Raw genomic sequence first — 24,700 nt, 5'->3', positions numbered from 1 at the left:
TGTCAAGAACTCTTAAAACAACTGTCATGAAACTGCTTCACTAGTGACTCCAGAACAGAGAATCCACTTCCCCCACTGGAAGCAGGTGCATGGGCACTAAGCAGCAGTCCTTTGAGTTGAAAAGAAACACAGCATTTCCAAGTTAATATTGCAGAACTTTATGCTACACTTGATACACTTGGATCATACTTTGACAGGACACTGTCAGAAGGCAGTGACTGATGCAAACACAAGTATTAGAAACACCATCTGAAATGTAAAAAGTTTATTTGGAGGTTTGTAAGACAGCTCTGTGAGCCCAACGTTGCCAGGACACCACAACAAGATAATGCATTCTCCTACTGTCAGGATATAAAAAAGTCACAGTCCTTCAGCTAGCTAAAGAAAAGCATACATGTATGGACCAAACATTTTACTTCCAACACCGAGAAAGTAAATGGGTTTGAAAGGCAGACTACTCAATAGCACCAACACGAGGTGACCACAGCCCTCACGGGTCTGAGCCCAACAGAGCGGAGCAGTGAAGCAAATCTCAATGTTGAAATAGACCCAGGGCACTGAGGAGTCCCCACAGCAAAATACCACAATGCATTCTTTACATTCCTTTGATGCAAACAACAGCAGCAAGCCAGAAACACCAAGGAGTGCCCGTTCAACTCCAGGCTTCCGTGTCGGGGCAAGAAATCTTCAAAACCTACAACCGCCAGCTCCACGTTAAAGACACAACTTTATTCACTTGATGGGTATGTGATCTGTGCAATAGGAAGGTGAAGAATGAGATGTGAAGTGGACAGTACTACAAGGAGCCAGGTATCACGGTGCTGTGAAGCGGAACAGTATTATACCGCTTTCCGATGATACTCAGGAGGGGCTACTTCATAGTCACTGGCACTAAACAAGGCGGAGGAGTTCTTTGCTAAATACCTACAAAAGATAATGGAAAGATTAGGTTACCTCCTTGCCTAAAGCCTCCCTTGTTTAGCATCAGATGAGTGACTTGTTAGGTGTTTGCTGAGGCCATAAAATGTGATTTCAAGAGCAGAAAACCAACGTGTATTACTAAAACGTTGTCTGTGTAAAGCAACTGGAGATTCGACAGCTCGTGCAAAATAAAACTCAACTCCAAACAAGTTGTCAAGCAACTCTGGCTCCAGGTGAGCCCAGGGAGGTGAAGATTAACAGGATGAGACAGTTCACATTTAAGGCTTAGTGAGCTGCTGGACCAAGAATCAATTTACTACTGATAGTACTCAAAAGGGTTAGAGATGAGGAGTAGGGCTCTGACATTCCGTCTGCAAACATGGAACTTAAATGGCAAAGTGAAGGGGCAGCTGGAGATCTGCACTGTACCATTGCTTCTCAAACAGAGGCTGGGCTTTCTGGTCAGTGCAGGGCCTCCACATTCCTGTCTTCACAGCTGAAAGCTCCACGTTTACATGTAGCGCTTGTGTTTACTTCAGACTGATCCCAGAGACTATGATAAGCTGAACAGTTTCATACCACATGCCTGTCCCTACACATCCATATAAACATGCTGTAGACACATACTACAGAGTTCCTCTGGTGTGATACACATGCACAGAAGCTGAAGTCATGCTCGTATGTACCATGGGTGGACACAGGATTGACACCTCAGACACTAAAATGAAGTTTAACTCTGAGAACCTCACATCTAGGAAACATTTCTACAGGGGAACAAAGCAGCAAGGGACTCCCTAGGTCCTTACAGCAGCCAGGAAGCATTTCATCACCTGTCTGAAATCAAAGGTCTGACTTTAATTTTTCTTAGAAAGCTTTTGTGGTGAAGCCTTGTATAACTCTTCAGGATGAGGTTTTCACCCTAAGTGTAACGTGTCTGCAGCACCCCAGGGTACTGCAGGGCACTAAAGCTGCAATGACAGTCTGTCCAAGAAATAACATCAGGAAGGTCCATCAGTTTTTCTAACATTTGCTCAATTGTTGTTGAGTAACTGTTGTGTAATTTAATAGCTGGCTGTAATTGTCATCAGCTGTTTATAGCAACTACAAATAAATGCTTCAACATTTGTTTTGCAATAAGCAGCAGGCTTGGACAGCTTACAAGTGCAGACCAGCAGATACATAAACACAGGCCCAACTAGCTCGAGCTGTGCAGTTTGAGAAGGCTTCACTGCAGCCTTTGATGAAGACACCACACTCAGGCCCAATGTATACACATTAGTGTCATAAAGCAGTTGTTCACTCAAACAGGCCCTGTGATAATCACTTGGCTAACTGAGCTTTTTCTATCTTGAAGGACATAAAAAGTACTTACTTTAAGAAGTCATGCAAATAGTTTAACAGCAAAGCCAGACTCTTCTCATCAAGAGGAGTGTAAGCGAGCATAGCTCCAATCCGTACTGTTTCAGAAGAAGTACCACTTGTTAGTTACAAACAGCAGCTTTAAGAGATATTTAAGTACAGTCTCAAACCTTACAGTAGCATACAAAAGCAGCCCAGGAATCCATTCCAAGATATACAGTCTCACTTCAATTAACTAGACTGTTCAAAACTCATTTCCATTCCAAAGCCTTGAGCAGCTCCCAATATTTTGGGTACAAGGAGCAAGGAAGGAATGGAAACACGTTTCATAGTTGCTTGGCAAATTTCTGCAGTTCTCCCCCAAGGCTTAAAGAGGAAAAGGAAGCATGTGAAGACTCCCAACTGCTCTTCTGCACTCTCTGGAGGTCATACTCACCAAATAACCTCAGTAGGTGTGGGGCACCGTAGACTTGAGACATTGGAGCATCTGGGTGATCCGCTAAGATTTCAGCATACTGGGGCCTCTCAAACTTGTACAGTAGTTGAGTTCCCAGCATGACATTGAAGTACTCTTTGATTCCAGCCACAACCTCATTGACTGCATATTCCCTGGTAGACAGAGAAAACACTGCAAAGCCTTGTCCTAGTGACTGGATGGACACACAAGAGTTGACTTCAAAATCATCCAGAACAATCCTTCAGAGTTTAAGGGACTTTGTCTTGAGACCATAAAATACATGGTCAAATACACAGCTGCAGGGAGCAATGCATGTCAAGATCTCCTTTAAAAATGTACTGCTCTGACCTCAGAATTTAGGCAAATCAAGAAAAGCCTTGCTTTCAGTCACCCACATACTCAGAGAAGTTAACTTTCAGAGCAGCCCTCTCAAAGCAACAGTGGGCACTTAGAGGACACTTACCAGCTCTTTTGTGTTAATCCCAACTCACACCAGCTGAAAAGCAGAGCACTAAACACAAATACACTTTCTGCTTAACAGAAAGAGACAGCCACCAAGAACTTTAAGTAACTGACCCTTCCTAATTAGGCCTCTCAATGCCATACACTCACAGGCCTCCAACTTCATGACTAATTGAAGAACAACTACATGGAATTAGCACTGACACTGCACATCTGAGAAGCACAACCCTCACTCCACCCTGCAAACAAATTTAGAACAGGAAAATTACATTAGGACAATTACATAAGAGAATGTTAGAACACCCTGACAAGTCAATAACATGCTTTCTCTTGAACAGAAGAAAATAACTTCCCATTTCTAGTTCCTGTCCTATTAAAAACAGGAAATCTTTGTTCAAGAATTAACACACCTTGTTTGCTGTCAGGGCTGGACTGCTGGGGTGATTACAAGCAACCACCTTCAAAGCTACCACCTCAATTAGCTTTGCCCATCTGATTCTTTCTGAAGTCATCCTCTGCCTCCCTGAGAGTCACCCACACAGCAATGCTTTGCTCATCTGCAAACTATCAGCCTTCCTGATAGTTTGTTCAGCTCACACAGAGCACGTGTTAAGAATGTCATTCATTCAATGAAGGAAGCCTGAGCAGGAATGAAGGAGTGGAGAACTATTCACCTGCCTTGTATCAGCTTCCTTTAAGAAAAGGCTTAGAGAAAGTGGGAGAAGCAGAAATAGTATCCAGAACTACATCACTGAATTGCCTCCTCGAACTCCTTGATCACCTCAGTCTTGGAACACACAGCTGGACATAGGGCTGGGCCACTTAACCTTACTACATTCTCCATGAAACACGAGTCCAACAACAGCAAAGGAAGTGTTTATGGTTTGAAGTGATCATCACTTACTTGTTGTCAGTATTTCCTCGTGACTTTTTGTAGTTTGCATAATCCTCCAAGATGGAGTCAACATTCTTCTTGGCAGGAAGATAGAAGAGCTACACAAGGAGCAAGACCAAACACATATAGGTTGTCCAGTTTTAGCATGCAGATAGAAATGGCTGCATAATCTAAACCAACATAAGGACATTTATAGAATGAAGTTAGCAGGTTCAAGTGTTATCAAAAAAAGCACTGTTTTAGTTGTGCATACCAAAAACCCCCATAACAGTGACTATATCCACATGTCCATTTAACACTCATGTTCCTCAACAGCAGCCTGAGAGGAACTGCTGAAGACACCCCAAAGGGTCAAAGGTTCACAGCAAAACACACAGCTGCCAACAGACCTGCATACACCAGGCCACACAGCACTCACAGCAGCCACAGTGATCTTTTTGCCTATCCTTCTGTCTGCTCCTCTTCTTGCACCCACAGTTCAGCACCTGACACTACTGCTGCTGCAATGTAAAGGAGCCTGCCAAGCACCAGCCAGGAAGTCTCACTGCCTGCACCGCCTGAAGAACATCAGAGCTTAGAGAATTGAAGCCAAATACTCCCAGCCATCAATCACCAAGGACTAACTTCCATCTCCAACACCATACACAGATGACCTGCACCCACAGACACTAGTTCAGTTGCACAGAGCAAGACTCATTACTACAGCAAATTCATGTACCTGGGGCCTTTGTTGATGCATGACACCCAGTTCACTTATCCATCTCCTTTCCTAAGAGCACCATGGTCTGAAGATATTCAGGGAGGAAAAAAAATCCCCTAATTCTCCAGAACTAGAGTCAGTGCAACATACAGCAGGGTTAAACACCTTCACTGCTGATGTAAGGGTAAGATTTGCAGTTGCAAAGAACAGCCAGCCTTATCCACACCAGACTTGAACACGGTTTTTACATTTCTGGGATTGCAAGGACAGAGACAGTACCTCAGAGCAGCAGCAAGAGTGTGGCTGGAGCCTATCAAATAGTAACAGGCAGTTTTCAACTCTTATTTTCCATGCTTCTTGTCAATTTTAGTAGCTGTTTCATACATGAAAAAGTCATAATTCATCAATACAGTTTAAGTTCTCCAAGTGCTTTATACTTGGAAAATGGAAAGCAAAGGTTAATTCACTGTATCAGGGAGGTTTATATGGATCCAGCCTAGCAGAGAGATGAGATGCTATCCTAAACAACAACTTTGTCTGAACAACTGAAGATACTGCACAAGTGGGCAGTGAGTGACACTTCAGCAAAGCAGGAAGGACCTGAGGTAAAACAGGCACCACACCTGATATGCCTCAATGCCAGTTCTCTACCAAATGAGTAAGCTGTTCAAAACACCCCAGCAGGCCAAGCATGCAGAGTTACCACCACACTTAAAGCTTCAAGAAGCTCTAAAATAATTACCTTTGCAGCTTGATTAGATCAAGTCTATTCTACAAATATACAGGCAACTCTGCTGGGCCACAGCCCTACTCACAGGTGACCCCTGGTCAAAATCCAGGCAGAATGAGTACTGGCAGGTAAGCCACCAGGCTGCTGCCAAACTCTTCCATTCACTACACTACTCTCAAAGAGGACATGAAGTTGTAGTTTCAGCATCCACCTCTACCTGGCCAGGTTGTTCTTTTGGCAAGTTACCTGCTTTTGCCTGGTGATCAAGTCCCAGTCATCTACCAGCCATGGTTTCAGCTCTTCTGGAATTTTCACCTTTACTTCAACTCTGTTCATAAATGTTTCTTCCTGCAAAAAGTGAAGGCAAACTAATTACTTTCAGGTAACTGTCCAAGCCAGGAGTCACCCATATTCCTTGTTTTCACAACTGAAATACACCATTGGACTGAGGAACTAGTACAGTAACTCCTGTAGGCTCCACAGGGAACAAGGAAATAGCTTAGATTTCTCAAGGTTTCCACTTTGGAGCCTTTGTTTTGCAAGCTGTAACACTTCACACTGCCATACTGCACGACAAAGCATTGCTGTCTGTATTTGTGAGCAAAGCAACCTCCCTTTATCAAACAGCTGTGAGATCAGAAATACATACACTTTCAACCGTTGGATCTACTCGAGCCCTCTTCTTCCTGGGAGGCTGAGGAGTCTCACTGGTACTGCTCCCTTCTCCAATCCCTGGAGCTGTACAGAAGACACACATGAGGCAGCTTAAGAACTATGGTATGTCAGTAAGAAATCTCAGTAAAGAAAGATGTAGAAGGAGGTTTTTACAGAATGATTTAAAAATAAAACTGGAGTTCCTCTCAGATCATTTCTCCACTGGGGTTTTGCTCTTCATTTGAAAGAGGTCAAACCAGACACCACAGACAGGTTGTGGACAAACCAGGAAAGTATGTGTTCCTCCTGAGCAAGAGGAAGAGACAACTGAAGCCCAAGAGGAACGAGAAGGTGACTGTAAGCAAACTGAGGCTGAGATAGATTGCAGTGAAGGATTCTGAGTTTACATCCACTTACATACAAAATAAAGACATACTTACTTTTCTGTTTGTTCTTTTTTGTTTTCCTGCAAGAAGAACACAAATTATTGCAAAGATAAAGGGAGTGGTACAGAATCCAAAGCAGAGAGCCAGAAAAATTGTCCATTATGTTCAGATCACCAAGCAAACCCTGAGCAGCCCATGGAGTGTTCAGATAAGAGCAGGTGAAAGAATGGTCAGACACAACTTAGACTCACAGTTTTGGTGCTACCAGATTTTTCATGTAACAGGTTCAAATCCCTCTTTTTTTGTGGGAGGTGTGTGTGGAATCACTAAACAAACCTACAAAACCCCAGAAGGCACAAGCATTTAAAGACAGTACTGACTGGCACTTGTGCAGGGAACATCTGGACACTTTAAGTGCTCTTGGAAAACTGCACTACATTTATTTCTGTTTCAGGGATCTGCAGAATATGGGACAAGGAAACACAAGTGCTGAGAATTCAGCAAGTGAATTAACTCCCAATACTGAGGACAAAACAGATTTACCACTCCAGCAGTAGAGGGGAGTTCAAACAGTACTCACAGGATTACATGCATGGAGCTGCAAGCACTGCCTACAATTCCACCATCAGATCAGCTTTTAGGGGAGATCATGATTAGGCTTGCCACTGATTTGAAATATTTGCAACAACACTAAGTTGCATTGCCCCTAATGCTTATCTTCTGCCAAATGCTTCTCACCACTTACTGTTTCTAACTTAGACATCTTCTAAAGTCCCTGTCCTTAGCCCTTATTTCTATTCCAAAGAGCTGTACTTTCAGACATTTAAGACACATGAAATACAATGCACACAGCCTGTAAATATTTAGATAGGTAGAGGGCACCAGTGACAAAAGCTAACAGGTATTTTTGTTGTTATTGTCTGAAGCTTGTATATTATGGACCATTTTAAGAGGCTTTGAATTAAGCATACTACTAGCCATGTTTCAGTTTGCTTGCTAGTAATAGGAGTCCACTTAAATCTCTCAAAAAATTGAGTGTGTGTGGATAAAACTCTTCACCAGCACAAGTCTATTTCCTTAGAAATTCACCACTAGACCAAGTGAGGCTTGTATTCAGGCTTTGAACTAGGTTTATCTGGGCCAGGAAGTAGGCAGTTTCTGTAAAGGTCTGAAGATAGGAAAGGTAAAGGTTTTTTTCAAGCTTCAAGTCAAACAAGGATTAGGCTGAAATTGTGGGCAAAAGAAAGATCATCTCTCTCCAGGAAGAAGGAACAATTGTTAAGCCACTGATAACAGGCTTGGGTGTTGAAGAGAAAGTCTTTTCTTCCAAACCTAGAGTAACCAAGGAGGAAAGGGAGTTCTCTTCAGAAGTAAATCACAAGATAAAAATAATGTTAAGCATTAGTCTAGAAACAGTCTTAAACTGGAAGAGACAGGCAATATGAAGTACTTAAAGAACTACTGCAATCAAGGCAGTAAACCACATCTATGTTCTAGAAGCACAAAGTCTGGAATAAACCAGCCTAGGCAGCTGCTTGGGCTCTCCCACCTCATGCCTTTGTATTTCAAGTCATATGCCTCTACTTCAAGTCAAAGCAGCCATCTGTTTGCAAAGACTAAGAGAGTTAGGGAACAAACAGAAAGAGCTGAGGTTAGAGACAAAGCATAAGCATTAACATTTGGCAGACTTCTCATAGCCTGTACAGCAGGCTGTCTCAAATGATACCCTGTGCAAGGTGAAGTGCTGCTGTCATGTACAGTAACTGAAGCACACAGTGCACTCAACACCCAGGAGAGAGATGCAGCATCTTTATTGCAGAGGTTAGACAGCCCTACTGGTAGAGCTTGTAGCCAAAGATGAGCAGAACATCTTAGACAACAAGATTCCATTAATCAGATCCAGCAGACTCATTTGCAGACAGACTGCTGAAGAACACCACGCGTGCTCCTCGTGCTGGCAGACAATGCCTTCCTGCAAGGACAAGTGGAAGGCAAGACCTGAAGTGACACAAAAAGATGAAGCATATCTAGGATAGGTTAAAACACATCCTTCTGTGCCACTTCACAACTACATTTGAACAGCAAGCCCTATACTGTGCTCTAGAAGCAGCATAAAAGCTTTCATTACCTTCATACAGCAAGTACAGCCCAGCTGCCATTCTTCATTCATGTATTTCTCTGTTGATGAGCAGTTTTCACTGAAAACTGACTAAACTAAGGAGCAGCAAGTTTCAAAGAAGCTTCTGTGGAAAGTTTTAATTAAAAGACTGAAAAGAGGTGTAAGTTGCTGAAGATCTCACAGTTCAAACTTAAATGAAGCAGGGCTAGTGACTAGTTGTGGTAAGAAGCTAACCCAGCCCTTGTTGCAGCTTACAGAACAGTTCACAACAGTGACATGATGTATCTCAAAGGTGATACTTGGAAGGAGAGTAAGCAGTCCATGGCACAGGAGATTAACACTCAACTTCCAATCTCAGTACCCAAAACAGGACCACAGTGAAGTGGTGAGAATAAAGATGGTGCCTCAAAAGGCAATGTACTGAAAGACTGCACTTCACCTTTCCACAGACATTCATCAGAAGAAAGATTGTCAGTTATTCTGTCCCAGACCTTGGGAACCACCTCAAGAAGCCAGTAGTCTCTGCACAAAAGCATTAGTGTTAATGCTTAGAGCTCTAAAGTGGAGTGTCTTTGAGGACACATCTACAAAACTGTCAGGAGACAATAAAAATAGCTTAGAAAACAGAATTCACAGACAAATGACATCAGGAATAAAACCAAAACTCCACAACAGTTAGGAGCCCACAACCAGGTAGATAAATTGCTGTGGACAACAATATTTTACTTTCCCAAACCCCATGTGCCTTTGAAAGGGACTTATGAGGTCTGGCAGACTCTCTCTACAATAGTTGGTTCAGATACAACCAGCAGAGAATGAAGGTAGCAACCACTTGGCCTCAGGCATTTGGGTTCCAGGCATTTATAAATCCCAGCAAAAGGAGATCAGGCAGCTGTTTGTGGATAAAATAGTTGTGATGAAGTTATATGTAATAAAAATCTCCCCTAATACACAGGATCCCAGAATGCTAGAGGTTGGAAGGGACCTCTAGAGATCACCTAGGCCAAGCCCCCAATACCAGGTGTATGGTAATAAAAAGTAAATTAAAAGATTCAAGTGTGCAAAATAAGTACATTGGATAAAAGTGTGAAATGAACCACTGTTGCTCAGCAGCTGGGTCACTAACTTAGCTGGGAGAAGCAGCATTCCCATAAAGATCCAACTAAAGCAAACATTACTCATAAAAGGATAAAAAAAGTCAGGATTATAGATCCAGGGGACTTCACCTTAAGGTACACAATGAAACTAGAAAAGGTAAAGAGACCAAAGAGTAGTTGGTAGTGCATGACAGCTTCTACACCAGGAGTAACCACGCAGACACAGGCTTCCTCAAGCTGACAACTGAGCAGGGAGAAGGGGGAAGTGATAAAAGGTGAAGCTCAATGAACTAACCAATCTTTCCTCAAGATAGATGAGAAAAAAGACCAAACAAACAACACAGTTGACATTAAAAAGACAAGAAGAGTCATTGCTGCCACACAATGATGAGGATGCTCCAAGTTCATGTGGTTCAGAAACTATTAGATACACGTAAGTCAGTCCTACAAAGGGATATTAAACCCATCCTGTGGATACAGCCACCAGCTCTGAAGTCCCTTAATTACAGACTGCTAAAAGCAAACAGGAGAAGAGCAACATTCTAGACTGGTACCCTGGATCATCCCTCAGCACATGTTACTGGTGACCATGAGAGAGCAGAAGAGGTCAGAAAAATCTCCCTGTTGAGCTGGTGTAGCCATTCCGGTGTTGCTGCAGCCCAAGACCACCAAGGCAGTGTTCAGATGCCACGTGACATTCAGAAGACCTGAAGTAGCTTGTAGAGCTACTGACTGTGCCAAAGATAGCAGAGGCTGCCACCAGAGACATGCAGCAGGAGCATATGCTTTTGAGTAATGTGTTCAGATTAAGAACAAGGCTTCTATTAGAAGGGAGTTACTGTTTTCTCAAGTTGAGATACTGTTTTGAGAGCATCTCTGATGAGACTGCTTACATGTATGTCATTTAAAAACAGATGCTATTCTCAAACTTGTTATTGAGTGCCATCTCCTCCCTCCAGAACACACACAGCCCTTATTTTCCAAGCACCCATTAACTCTGTGTACTGAATTTTTGGAAGTTAATCATTAGGCCCATGAAAGGTAGCATAAACTCCTGGAAGTCAGTAGAGCCACATAGAAAACAGTCTGGATAAGCCAGAATCTGCAGTCTTGTATTTTTTGGCAGCCTGCTGTATCCATACAACTTTTTTTATCTCTGTGATAGTGTTACCAAAATCTGTAACAGGAAAGTTAAGATGAGTAATTGTTTTCAACACAAGTGTATACAAGCTGCATTTCATGCATACTTCTGTTTGATCAAATATTGCTTACGAGTAGCTTCAAGAGCTTTTTGAACCAGTTGCTGCAGTTTACAAAACTGTTATTCTGAACACTCAAGCCAACAATAAAAATACAGCATGTTGAGGAAGTTCAAACCTCACACTTCTAATCCCACCTATCCCAGCAGCCTCGCTTCCAAGACTTACAGAAGACAGTGCTGCTTGTTACCCACTTCCACGGAAGCAGAACTCCAGGCTGCAGTGAGCATGCAGAGCAAATGTAACCTTCCAGAACCATGCAATTCAAAAACCTGAAGGCAGTTGTCCCCCATTTTTAGAAGTGGACACACTGAATGCATTGGACTACTCATATCACACCCTATCCCAACTGAGAACATGCACATTTCAGAGAGGCTACAAACTGGCTTGGAGAAAAGCCACTGCCACAATACACCATAGTACTCAATTGTTAACTCAAGTGCTACCAAAGCTTACATTATTACAGCTGAGGACTTTAAGAGTCTCCAAAGGAAATCTAGGAAAGCAAGCAGGTTTGGATTTCAGGATGAACATCCTGGTTTGACAATCCATCCTTAACTCACCGCGTCGATATTGTAGGGGTCTCCAAACAGCAAACAGTATGCGCTCCATCTCGTCTGAAAAATCTAGGCACAATGGGGGTTGAGTTAAGGAAAGAATGTCAGACCTAGTGTTTAGCCTTAAAGAGAATCTATGTAAGATTCAAAAATCTAACTTTTTAGCAGCATATTATAGCCTTAATGAACATTCCTGGAGGATTAGTTGTGTTTAGGCTGTTGTTTCCTTGCCTTGATCGTTTGGCTTATCTGAGGATCCGAGTTTCAAATTATCAGTTACCTTGCCCTTTGTTCAGTCCTCCAAGAATGCTACAAAAGGTAAATTTTGAGGCCCAAACAGGTTGACAGAATCACCCTTTTAGAACAGTTGTGTGATCAGATTCTCCCCCTCCCCACCATCAGCACTTTATGTATCCACAATCACCTCGGATTTACAAGAGAACAACCCAGAGTCTTATTTTGGAGCCGTGGTTTCAGATTCTTTTTTTCAGAAGCCATCTTGCCTTTAGCTGGAAGCAGGATGCAAACAGTAGCACTCTGGTCAATAATGCACCAGTATCACAACTCTGCATCACTGCCAGGGTATGTCAGAGCATTTCCTCTCCCTCAGTCTCCAAGCAGGGAAGAAAAGCAGCACAGGTGTAATTTAGCAGGATGCATTGGACGATGGTAACGGCTAGAGACTAGGAGCAAGATCAGTGCAACAAGCATATGGAACCCTGTTATAAACAAGTCTCACAATGCAAGACTGCTGCTCTGATGACATTTGTTTTCCTTCTTTACAACTCTGAAAGTCCACCATGAAGGAATTAGTTTTTTCCAATCAACACAACCCAGAAGTTCCAGAGAGTTACCTTACTGCCTGTTTTGCCATGCTGGAAATGACCACCCATGCTTACAACAGCAAAAAGCATCTACCAAGATGACTACAACTGACAGCACAGGGAATCTAGTCCCAATGTCACTATTGGCATGTTCTCATTAATGCAAGTTGTAGACATTTACAATTGAGTCAGCACTACCTGTGTCAAAAGGACACTGAAATCAATCCCTTTCCCACTAAAATGCAGAGCAACTCAGCTGCAACAAGCCTTTAAGCAGCCACAGTAGTAATAGTCATAATTTAGATCTGATTGATGACATTCATTAGGAACTGTCTAAACAGACATTTGCTCTGGGGGGTTTTTTCCACCTTCAAATGAAGGCAAAGAGGTGATTAGGTCCCTTTCAGTGGCCTGTCCTGAGCTGACAGATGACACCAAACCCACTGTGTTAAAGCACCTCAGAACCTACAGCAACGGCCCACCAGGGAGCATGCACACAGCATCACGGCCAGATCCATCAACTCCCCATTGCAGAGCCCAAGGGCCAAGTTACAGCCTTAGCTAGGCTTTGGCTAATCCCAGAGTGAAGTCTGCATTCAGAATACAGAGTAAAACTGTACCCACTACCACTGTGCTTCTCAAATCAACCATAAATATTTCTCAACATAGAAGCTACCTATGTGAGACATGAATTGTGAGGCTGCTACCAAAGGCTTTTCGTAGGAACTGATGCCACTTCAGCAGCTGCCACACAAAGACTAGACTCATAAATGGAGTTTGGAGTTGAAAAGATCACATTAGTAATGGCCATCTTCATAATTAAGTGAAGTACCACCCCAAGCAGACAAGTTTCCTGGCACATGAGCAAAGCAGTAGGGCTGTACTGACTGGGTGATAATCCAAACACAACAGCAAATATAACACAAGGCTATTCTGAAAAACAAATAGGATGGAATGAAAGAAATCTGACAGTTACACCCAGAAATTCTTTTATCTATTAAGTGGTCTGAGCTTGCTTCTGGTCTCTTAAGATGCAAAACCATTTTTCATACCATACAGGTTTAGTTTTGTCAAAACCAGCAAAACAAAGACTCTTTCAATGCATTTTTAACAGTTATACAGTAAGAAGGCAAGATATTTTAAAGACTATTCAAAAGTGCTTGGACACCTGTAAGAACTGTAGAATTCTACACAGGAATCAATTTCACCAATACATGACTCTCATGAGGACTCATCACTTTTTGAGTGTCAGTTCACTGACTTAAGAGTAATGAGTGCAAAACAAGGAGAGAGTGTTAGAGCCCACTCAGTATGTTCATTCAGCATTAAACACTGCACAATCCAAGAAGGCACTTTAGTAAAGCACTTCAAAGGCCTTTCTGATATCACAACACAGTGAAACACAGCTTTTGTATAGGTTCTGGCACGAGTACCATAGTTTAGCCTACAGAACCATTCCAAGGAAGATACTATTTGAAGATGGACAGTAAAACTGACAAGCAAAAGCTTGGGAGGGGTATTGGTGAGGGTGTTACTTTTTAAATAAGAGTCTTCTTACACTTCAACATTTTTCTGCTGCAGACCAGAAGTCTTCTTGCCTGGAGCAGCACCTCTCATCTTCCCCTCTGCATATTGTTCCCTTTAAAGAGAGAAAATTAATAAGTAATGGAAAAAGAATAAGGTCTTCTCCCAAAGGGGACCAGGTTATGCAAAACACTTAGAGGATGTCTTGTAAATGGCTTTGTAAATCAGTGTGTATTATGAATAGGAGCAAATCCAACTCATTATCAAGAAGATTCAGGCTTCCTCCGATAACACTTAGCAATATGAGGCCCTTTATCCCCCACCCCTCCATCCTTGTTATCCTGAAGTGTATGGAGGCAGCACCCTGCTTCTTAAACATATAAACACTCCTCAATAAAGCATTTCTAGTACAGAAACACAAGATTAGCATTCCTAAAAATCAAAGTATCTGTAGGAATCCCAAAGCTGGCTGAGAAGACCCTTACAATATATTTTAGGGATATTGCCCAAGAGCTGTTTTTAGCCACCCAATTTCCACATTCCAGGTTGTGCCTGTGGTTAGTCAGGCTGCCCCTGTTTCATCAGCCCTCCTTTCCTTAAAACCTCAAATCACTGTTTTAAACTAAGCAGCAGTTTGCTCTTTCCAAAAATGCTTAAGAGGACAGAGGAACCTCATGAGGTTCAACAAGGACAAGTGCAGAGTCCTGCAGCTGGGAAGGAACAACCCCCTGCACCAGCACAGGCTGGGGTCGAACTGCTGGAGAGCAGCTCTGCAGAGAGAGAGACCTGGGAGTCCTGATTGATAATAAACTAAACATGAGCCAGCAACGTGCCCTCGTGGGCAAGAAGCCAATGGCATCCTGGGATGCATCAAGAAGAATGTGGGCAGTAGGTCAAGGGAGGTTCTTCTCCCTCTCTACTCTGCCCTGATGAGGCCTCATCTAGAGTCCTGTGTCCAGTTCTGGGCTCCTCAGCTCAAGAGGGACAGGGAAGTGCTGGAGAGAGGCCAGTGCAGGGCCACCAAGATGATCAGGGGAATGGAACATCTTCCCTACAAGGAAAGGCTGCGGGACCTTGGGCTGTTTAGTCTGAAGAAGAGGAGACTGAGGAGAGATCTTATTAACATTTATAAATATCTAAAGGGTGGGTGTCAGGAGGTTGGGACATCCCTTTTTCCTATAATAGACAGTAACAGGACAAGGGGTGATGGGATGAAGCTGGAACACAAAAAGTTCCACTTAAACGTAAGAAAAAACTCTTTCACTGTTCAGGTGAGGGAGCCCTGGCACAGGCTGCCCAGAGGGGTTGTGGAGGCTCCTTCCTTGGAGGGCTTCAAGACCCACCTGGACACGTTCCTATGTGACCTGATCTAGGTGAGCCTGCTTCTGCAGGGGAGTTGGACTGGATGAGCTCTAAAGGTCCCTTCCAACCCCTACAATTCTATGGTTCTATGACAAAGATCAGAGCATCTCTGTGAGCCAAACCATCTCAGGAATAAAAGAACATAGGAGCACCTTGAAGGCTTTTTGTTAAATTTACCAACTTCCCTTGAAATACAGTTGTTGGACTCAAGCTCTATAAAAAACTTTATTTACTGACAAGGACTTGTAACAAAAACACTCACTGATTGGCCTTTTGAAGTTCTTTTTGCTTCTGCAAATTGGTATCCACGTATTTGAGCACTCTGCTTTCTGGAACCCATTCATCCCAGCTGAAAAAAAGATTCAATATCAAGTGATCATTAAACACATTACAGAACTGCACTCCACACACAATAGTCAGTTCAAAGCTTCACAGAATTCCAGACTGAACCCTGCTTTTGTATCAAGTCATGGACTGGCACAACTGAAAGTGTGAGTTACCAAACACATTCCCCACTGACTGAAGCTGTAATGATTTTTATTTTTCTAGGGAAGTGCAACCCTTGGTCATTTCCAAAGAGTTTCCCAAACTTGAAGGTGGGCAATTGAGGAGGGAAGGGACTTTAATCCAAAGGAAACATCCCAATAAAGATTTCCTATGCTTACTAAATCATGGGACACCTGTAGCTATAACTATGTTGTGAAGCAAGTTTCCTTTATTCCAACATTTGATAGGTTAACAAATTCAGCAATAAGATCTTACTGTAAGAAGAAGAGCTCTGATTTCTGTCTGTGAAGGAAACCAAGATGGCATGAATATTTGCAGAATCTGAACGATTTAAGAGAACAGGTGTTGGGGAAATTGCCACTATGAGCAAGAATTCCACTGACAAAGAGTGGGTCATCTGAGCAATGTGACAACTTATTTCAAATAAAACACATTAAAAGTGGCCAAGTTGTTCTGAAGTATGCAAGTTAAAGCTGTCCTGTCATTTTCCTTTCGTGGCAATAGCTGCCAGTCTTAGAACACCAAGGTGTCAAAACCGGTACTACTACAGGAGCACAAGGTGAAGACTGTTAAAACAAGGCAAGCTTAGCATTCAATGTAAGACTAACACATGGCCAGCTGTACTCATTCTAAGGCTATCATTTTGGAAAAGTGCTTGGCTCAGGTATTAAAGCCACTTATCTTACTCCTGCCTGTATAGCTGCAAGAGACCTTCAAAAGAAGTGCTATGTAACTGTGCAGCACATTCTACAGTACGATGAAGAAACTTTTTAGCATCCTAACTGCTGATATTCACAAAAACAAATTACAATGTTGAGCAATTAAAGTAACAAAGGACCATAATTAAACTAAAATTAGGGAGCTGTATTGTCCCAGATATCTGTATCTTGCAGCAATGCCACTTTTAATGTACTTAATTGGAAGCTTGAAGACAAAAAAACCCTCAAACAGCACAAGCGAGAAAAGCAGGAGTCACAACATCACTTACAGAGAGGAAGTATCACATTTATGCTGCCTCATTAATACACAGCAGCCACTGTAAGAACCAATTAGGCTCCCTCCCTGTGTCTGTGTTAAAACATCTGTCTGCCCATTTGGCAGGGAGGTGGGTGGATGCATATAGAATAGTTATGTACTAAGACAGGGAGTTTAACTTTGAGTCATGTCAGTGAGATCAAGCTGTAGAGTGAAGACACTCCTGCAGTACTGAAATGAAACAACAAAACAGCAAAGTGCTCTCTGAAAGACTTCTGGAGTCTGAAGAGATGAAGCTTTTTAATCACCAATAAAAAAACCCCTCTACTTTTCCTAAACTCAAAACCAGGACAATTCAAATGGAAGAAAAAAGGCAAGTACATAAAGCAATAATCTCAGGGAAGTATTCACCTTTCATGGGCTCCACACTTATTTCATGGAGACACCTTTATTTTTCCTGCAATCTCTCACCTAGAATCCCACCATTTTTTGCACAAGGGAAAAAAACCTCTTTAACTTGATCTTGGCATGAGAGGCAAGAACTGAAATACAGGCTAAACCTGCTCCTGTGAAGGACTAGAATACACAGCCCTTCCCGTTCTGAACACAGCTCCAAATCTTTGCTGTTACAAGTGGTGTAACAGTAAATACACTGTGTATTTGAGTAGAGGGTTTTGCTCCACCTCAGTAGGGTTTGCCTCTGCCACCAACACCTAACAAGGAAGCTTTTGTACTAGATATTTCTGCCAGGGAGGAATTACAGTAACTATTTTCCAACTTGAACAAACAGAATGCTATAAGCCATTCCCATGGGTCTATTGACACCCTAAGCTAGTTTGTGTGTACAACCAAAGCTCTGCAGGAAGTGGTTAGTTAGGCAATTCTATTTTGTGTTGTTGTAAGTCATTGTCTTCTGTATAACAAATGTTTAGGCCAATTTCACAAACAAGTTCCTGACGATGTTGACACAGGAGTGCTAATCCACCAAGCTCTCATTCAAACTGACAAAAGCTTGCACTTGTCCTGTAAATGAAAAGGAAATGGAAATGCTGCTTTCATTTTGTGCAGTACTTACTTTTTATTCCAACCACTGTAATGGATAAAGTATTTCACTTGCTTGTCCTTTATGGCAACCTTTACACACTGGAAAAGAGAAGAAAGCTCTGTCAATGACAATGAGAAAGAGATCTGAGTGAGTGCTGCTCTTTTAGCTCTCAGAGTTTAAACATGCAGAGATTTCCATGCAAGCAACTGAGACACCAGCAGCTATTTCAGCAGAAAGTAAGGCCTCTAACACAAGTTACTGCCTGTTTACAGACTTGGAAGGGCTAGGCAAACAAGCAACTCTGCTCAGCTATCCCAAGGGACACCTTCATTTGCCAGAAGGATCAGAAATCCCTGAGGATGACCAGAAGAGTAAACAAGCAGTCACTTCACTAACCCCACGTTAGCCAAAAGCCATTCTCTAGAGAGCTGGTTCACATGCAGGTCCCTACCTCACAGACAGGTAAGCTGGCTGAAGCAGAGGAGTCTTCAAAGTAAAATAAATAATATGGATCTCTACAGCCACAGAGAGAGCATTATATTCAATAGGAAGAGTTGCAGTAAGGGCTTTTTCTAGGTTAAGAATGTATACATGAGGTGAATAGAACACAGTTATTTCCATCGAAGTACTGGCCTATGAACAGAAACTTCCTCATTTACTGCTGTTAAGACTAGGCCATTAAAAGAGGGAAACATGTCTAACCAGGCTGCCTCAGCCACTCCACGACATCACACCAGTTCAGCAGCGTCCCTCTCAGACATTTCTGCTTTATAGTTTAGCATAGCCTTACTCACAGCCTGCAAGACTCTACCCCAGCTCAGAGGAGTATGTTCAGGTGAGCTGGTACAACCGTGCACACTGCCCAATAAGGCCACAGATTCCTCCTGTCCCTGCAATCAGGTACATACAGGCTCAAGCTACCACATCTATGTTAAAGAAAAATTACAGCCAGAGGCATGTCTGTCTCTTCCAGAAAAAAGCCAGCCCAGAACAGAAGCTACGTAACAGTAGAGCACAGAGAAGCACACTGCTGTGGCAGCTCTGGGCTGTTTAACTGACCAACCAGTTAAGATTGCTGCTAACAGAAGGCTTTTTTCCACAAAACCAGAAGCTTTGATTACTCTCCTCTCTGTACTATCCCCCGGGCAGGCACTGGCAGAAGACAATATTCTGAGCATACACTCACAACAAACTTGTCATCCAGTTCTAGAGTAAGTGTGAGAACAGAACAGAATCACTAAAGCCTTTCAAACAGACACAACATCCCTTCCAGCACTCTGGATGTTGTTTTAACATGACAATGACTATTTACTGATGGCATGAAAGAAGCAGCCAAGTATTTCTAGATGCCTTTCTACTACTACCTCTCAAGTTGCCCCATCAACTAACATTTACCATGCTAAAATCTAATGGATTTAAATATCTGTTGAAGTTGCCCCAGGAATTTCTGCACATCTAATCCACACAGCTACAAGATCCCTATGTCTCAGTTTCATAGGAAGGGGAAAGAGGCAGTCAGATTAGAGACTATACAGGTGGCACAGCAGTGACATCAGTTTAAGGCCCACAACAAAAGCACACCATTGAAAGTGCTGCAGCAGAGGCCTGCAACTGAAGCTGTAGGTACACTTCCCCAAAGCTGCAATGCATGGTTTCTGCAATGAAAAAGCCAGAAGGGAGAATGCCACATCCCTTGTCACTTTGATCCAGCATTAATCCTCCAGAGTGTTGTCCCATTTGAAGATCAACAATTGTACTCAGCCATCTACACCTCTGAGCAAGCTCCAACTGCAGGTAACTCACTGGCTCATGCATCAGGCCCAGCACTGAGTCTGGTAGGCACAAAGGCTTTCCCATGTTCCAGGGACATGGGTGCAGCAGATGTTCAACACACCACCACCTGGCCTTCAGAAGCCATCAGAGTAGCTGCACAGTACCACTGGCTTGTCTGAAGGTTTTCTATAATATAGAGCTCCAGGATTTAAAACTGATCCCATACATTACATTTCATTCATTTTAGTTTCATCCTTAACTCCATCCACTAAGGCACAGCAGGCAAACTAATGTAACTCGGGTGGGTTTTGTGAGGGTCAGAATGGATGAGCAACCATACATACCTTTGCTTCATAAAGGAGAGGTCCATGAAAACAAAGCACTCGTTCACCTGAAAGAAAGTTGCAGATAAACATCTTAGAACACCAACAATGTGCTGCTTCTGTAAATTACACCCTCAGGCAGGACACAGAATGAATCCAGTGGTAGCCTAGAATGAAATTCAAAGGCAGATACCGATTTGAGAAGCAGGCTGCTGTCTGAGGAGCAAATTCACTTTCTAATAAAGAGGATCAGTGCTCTGGTCATTTAGGCCCTGAAGCCAAAATTCCAGAGCAGCTCCCTGAAGAGCACCCCTGTGAGGACAGTCACATGCAAACAGCATACCCAGCCTGCCCAGAGCTCCACAGAGCCGCTGGGGAGACAAACAACCAGCACCAAAACTTATGTTCCTGTCCGTGCTTCCAGGCACTGCCAACTCAAGTTATGGACACTCCTGCGTCCTCCTGCAAGGCTGGCAAGGAGAACACCCTCATAGCCTTGAATTTTAGATGCACATACCAAACCACACTGTCTCAATACAGACTACTTCAGCCTAAGTAATTAAGCAGGTAAAACTGTCTTTAGTCTCCATGAGATTGCATTTTGATTCAGAGCAGGAAATCAGCTCTCCTAAGAGATGTCACCTCTGCACCTTAGGCTTCTGACAAGAGGAAGCAAGCATTATCAGCACTCCTTTTCCTGCAGGAAGCACAGCACCTGGTACTTCATGTTCAGTAAGTCAGGAAGAGAAAGACCCTGACATTGTTTCCCCACCTGATCTGCAGGACAGAAGAATGCCAGGTCTGTGCAACAACAACAAAAATCATTCACTTTGTGGTTTTTAAGTAGGAAGAGATTGTTCTTCAGTGTGGTTTTTTCCCCCTTCGTGGCAAGGTCTTATTGTACAGCTACATTATGGGAATCTGAACGTATTTAACACAGGATGTCCAAGTACAGATGTTTCCTTCTTGAAAGCTGCAGTACCTCGCCTTTTGAGAGACAAGCTATGTAACACACTCCAGGGTGTAGCACACATGCAGTTCTTGCCAGGATTTCCAGGAGATGCAGTACAAAAGTGAGCTGTCACATCACATTGGTGCTGTGCAGTACATACACAGGTACTTACTCATTGTGACCAGGGTGGAGGAAGGACCAGCTCATGGGTTACAGCTTTAACAGGACCCTCCACTGGAAATTTTAATCTACTCTTCAAAACAGCTTTCTGCATATTCAAGTGATAAATACAGTCAGTGGCACACTGCACTGTTAACTTTGACTCTCCCAGATCCTGTTCAATTCAGGCTTTGCCTCTTTACCTCACAGACATGTAACACACTGATGATACTTTTAACCAAACAGGCTTTAACAGACACTTGCTCTGCAAACAGAAATCTAATGTCCACTCATCATAATATTTTTTGGTGAGGAGACAGAGCAGTCCCTGCACTCCTTCCCAAACCTGCTGGCAGGGGCAGGGCAGTTACACAGAATATCTGGTGCCTGATGACAAACTTCTGGATTTTGCCCCCAGCAGATGAGGGGGAATTGAGGCACACCGTCTCACCAGGACTGGAGACAAGCAGAGACAGCAATAGCCTCTTCAACCTGCACAACCGCTCTCCCCTTTTATTTAACAAATCCAGACGTCCATTGAACCAGATGTAAATTTGCTGCTTCATTCCTATGTTGACTAGAAAGAACTGCTTGTGATTTAAGATTTCATTATTATCCAATCTGTAGGCTCTCACACCCTCCAGAGAGCTGAAATAAGCATTCACAGCAAAGTCTAAGACACAAAACTAGGTCAGAAATGCATTTCAACTTGTAAAATGCTCCTGTGTGTCAAGAAAAGAAAAGGTTTAGGAAAGTTCTCATGCAACTGCCTGTTTTAATACATTCAGTACTTTTAGTTTTTAAAACACATCTTCATAACCAAGGCTGACACCCAGAAGTCACATCACCCTCTCGTGTCATGGTGCTGATTAGTGCTACTGGGAAACTCCTCTCTTTCAGTTACTGTGCAAGGCCTTTCCAGGTAAGATGTCCACAATTACCAAGAACCATTTTCTTTATTTTTAAAACACACAACATGAATTGGAATCTTGCAGGAAGGGTTCTTCTGTTTCCACCATCACCCCACAGGCTCCTGCTCCTTCACAGCTGCCTGCAGGCACACACAAGACCTCTCCTCTGAGCAATTCCTTCCACATGCTGCCACTGCTGTGGCAAAACACCTCATCCCAAACACAGGATTTGTAGGAGAGCAGCTCTTTGCTGAAATAGGTGGCAGAAAGTATTGGCACATGCTGTGTTAACACCTCTGAGCTATGAGTGGCTGCTACATCAGCACCTGGTACTGCTCAAACATCCACCGGGCTCTGAGCAGGCACACTTCTGGCCTTCCTGCCCTGTCAAAGAGCTTAATGTGAGGAAAAGCTCAGGGGAGTCAGAACTCAACTGGCCACTCCAACTGCTTTTCCATGCAGAGTATTTCTAGAAACAAGACTCTCAATCTGTGGGTCAAGTATGTGACTACCAAGGAAGCCTTCCCCACTGACATCAGTGCTAGGCTAACTAGCATTTCAGAACAGGCCAGGAAACAGGGGAGTCTCATCAGCAGAAGAAAAAAACCCCTCCTGCCTTCAGCAACTCAGAAGTTGAGCCTGAGCTCTGAGACTGTCTTGTCCTTGCTTTAAAAACAACACAGTGTCAATCAGCAGAAGACCTGAAACACTGTGAAGTTGCCCCCAACACCGCTCTTGTTTCTCATGCCTGCAGAAACACACCAGTCCCTTCATTTTAAGGAGCACTCTGATTTGAAGCTTGACAGTTGAGTTTTCCTAGCTCTTGTTTTCATCATAAATTCAGTCTGCTTCGTGAGAAATGCCAATATGGATAACTTCCAAGTCTACTACCACTCCTCAGTGGAGATTTAGCACGAAAACCTGCAACTGAAGTAACTTTCATTTGTCATCCTGTGAAGGGCCACAACAAAGCACTTAAGTTTTAGGCCTGCAGGAGGCTTTATTCATAACATTTTTCTCCCTTTTCATGTTACAGTCAAGATCACAAACACATTTATGTGGAATAAAGCCTAAAAAATGTAACTTCTGTACTAAATTTAGGCTGTTCACATTCCTACAGCTGTCAACATAACCTCAGCCTGGAATTCCACTCAAGTTTTCATTTCTGCAGCTCCTTTGACTTCACATTAACTACTATAACATGAATCCTGCATCAAAACCTTGATGATTCCTGCAGGTTAATACTGCCATTGGTATCCACACATGGCACAGAACGCTGACACGTGGTCAAACACGTTCTGACACAAGATGCCATGAAGCACAGTGACAGTGGTTTTTAAGCTACCCAGAATGGCCAGCTTCCAGCCATTCTCCTGCAAAATGGCCTTTTGATTATCAGCCACAATTCTGTCCTGCTCAGAAGCCAAAGTGAGGGACAGACAGATGGGAAACGGTGATGCAAGTCTTTGTGTACCACTATCTAGCATTTTCATTTACCTATATTAGTATCAACCACAACCATTACCTAAAACTCAAACTGTATGCAAAATAAGTCTCAGAAGATGCATAACCCTAGCCCTTAGTCCCCCCAAAATACATAAACCTGGTGCTTTGTTGCAAATATGGATTCCACCACAACTGCCAGCTACAGTCCAAATGTTGTCTCCATGAATCCTCCTGCATGAGGATCCCTCACTGAGCTCCTGTTCAAGGAAGAGCAAACAACAGCTATGTTTCAAACCCTAAGAAAGTCTTGACAGGAGTTGATTTCAAGGGTTTTAACACCAATGAACGTTCACACCTCCAAGTAAATGAAGCATATTTAGAATAAGAGAGGACAGGAAGGCTCCACATGCCATCGGCAGGGAGGATGAGGAACAGGAAGAGAGACAAAGACTGGGAGATTTTTTTTCCTCATAATGTTAGGACTGAGCAGCGAAAGCTGAGAAACCAAACTACCTTCGGTGCTGAGGGATGATGAACACCGGAGCCCAAGCCCGGCCTGCCTGAGGCCTTACCCAAAGCTTGCCTCGGAGCCACACGCACTGCAGGACGGAACGCTGTCATTACCCTCAGTGATTCACGGGAGAACCCTGCCCGGAGGCGCCTCCGCTAGAGCCGGCCCCAGCTCAGCTCCACGCCGGGGGCCCCTTATGGACCTGCCAGGAGCCCCCGCTGCGGACAGATCCCCCCGCAGCCTCCCGCACCTCGGGCTGCGGCTCTACACACCAGCAGCGGCACCGCGCCCCCTCCTCCCCTTCCGCCTTTCCTTTGTTTCTGCTCGGCCCACCCCCGCGAAGCCAAGGCAACGAACGGGGTGAACGCCGGGCTTCGCGGCGAGCGCGGGGGGCTGCGGCAGCGGCAAGGGGGCCGGAGCCGGGCCCGCAGTGCCGCCCGGCCTCCCCTTCCCTCCCCAACGGCCGGCGGGGCCCCGCCCGCCCAGGCCTCTGCCCCGCGCCTCCCCTCAGGCCTCACCCTGCCCGCTTCGACCCACGGGCCGCCCGCCGCGGGCACAGCACCCCGCCCCTCACTCACCCTCCTGGAATTTGGGCTTGGGGTCCTGCTTGGGCGCCATTTATAAGTGAGCGTCCCTCCTCCCGCCCCCTCCCCGCGGGGGCCTCACCACCTCCGCCGCATCACGCGCGGCCGGCCCGGCCCCGGACCCTCCGCAGCGCGCAGGCGCGGGGCCGCCCGCCCCGCTGCATGCTGGGACTCGTAGTCTGCGGAGCGGCAGGGACAGACCCCGCGC

At 44.0% G+C, this 24,700-nt stretch overlaps 1 protein-coding gene across 4 annotated transcripts; it reads right to left on the bottom strand.

Moving 5' to 3' along the window:
* Positions 1-250: 250 nt before the first annotated feature.
* On the bottom strand, positions 251-24,632 carry MORF4L1 (mortality factor 4 like 1). 4 transcript variants are annotated; one of them, XM_061999317.1, is made up of 13 exons: positions 24,487-24,632; positions 19,951-19,997; positions 17,864-17,931; positions 15,569-15,655; positions 13,979-14,059; positions 11,603-11,665; positions 6,619-6,644; positions 6,174-6,262; positions 5,771-5,872; positions 4,104-4,192; positions 2,717-2,889; positions 2,294-2,378; positions 251-924 (listed from the first exon to the last, which is right to left on the bottom strand). In XM_061999317.1, exons 1-13 carry the CDS (start codon positions 24,524-24,526, stop codon positions 840-842), a joined length of 1,035 nt encoding a protein of 344 aa, XP_061855301.1. In that variant the 5' UTR covers positions 24,527-24,632; the 3' UTR covers positions 251-839. The 4 variants fall into 4 exon arrangements, with proteins under 4 accessions (XP_061855301.1, XP_061855300.1, XP_061855304.1 ...); XM_061999316.1 differs by lacking the exon at positions 24,487-24,632 and adding an exon at positions 23,970-24,141; XM_061999320.1 differs by lacking the exon at positions 11,603-11,665.
* Positions 24,633-24,700: the final 68 nt, after the last annotated feature.

This window comes from Colius striatus, chromosome 7 (genome assembly GCF_028858725.1).
Source record: "Colius striatus isolate bColStr4 chromosome 7, bColStr4.1.hap1, whole genome shotgun sequence".
Lineage (NCBI taxonomy): Eukaryota > Metazoa > Chordata > Aves > Coliiformes > Coliidae > Colius > Colius striatus.
The sequence above is the reverse complement of the archived record's forward strand: the minus strand, read 5'-3'. Positions and strand labels throughout refer to the sequence as shown.

Bases quoted from the DNA above. Each gene is read 5' to 3' on its own strand.
- MORF4L1 (XM_061999316.1), bottom strand. From the start codon at position 24,018: ATGACAGCGTTCCGTCCTGCAGTGCGTGTGGCTCCGAGGCAAGCTTTG. The intron at 17,932-19,950 runs GTATGTATGGTT...TCTCTTTTCCAG, and splicing joins CTCTCCTTTATGAAGCAAAG to TGTGTAAAGGTTGCCATAAA. The intron at 14,060-15,568 runs GTGAGTGTTTTT...CTCTCTTTAAAG, and splicing joins GAACTTCAAAAGGCCAATCA to GGAACAATATGCAGAGGGGA.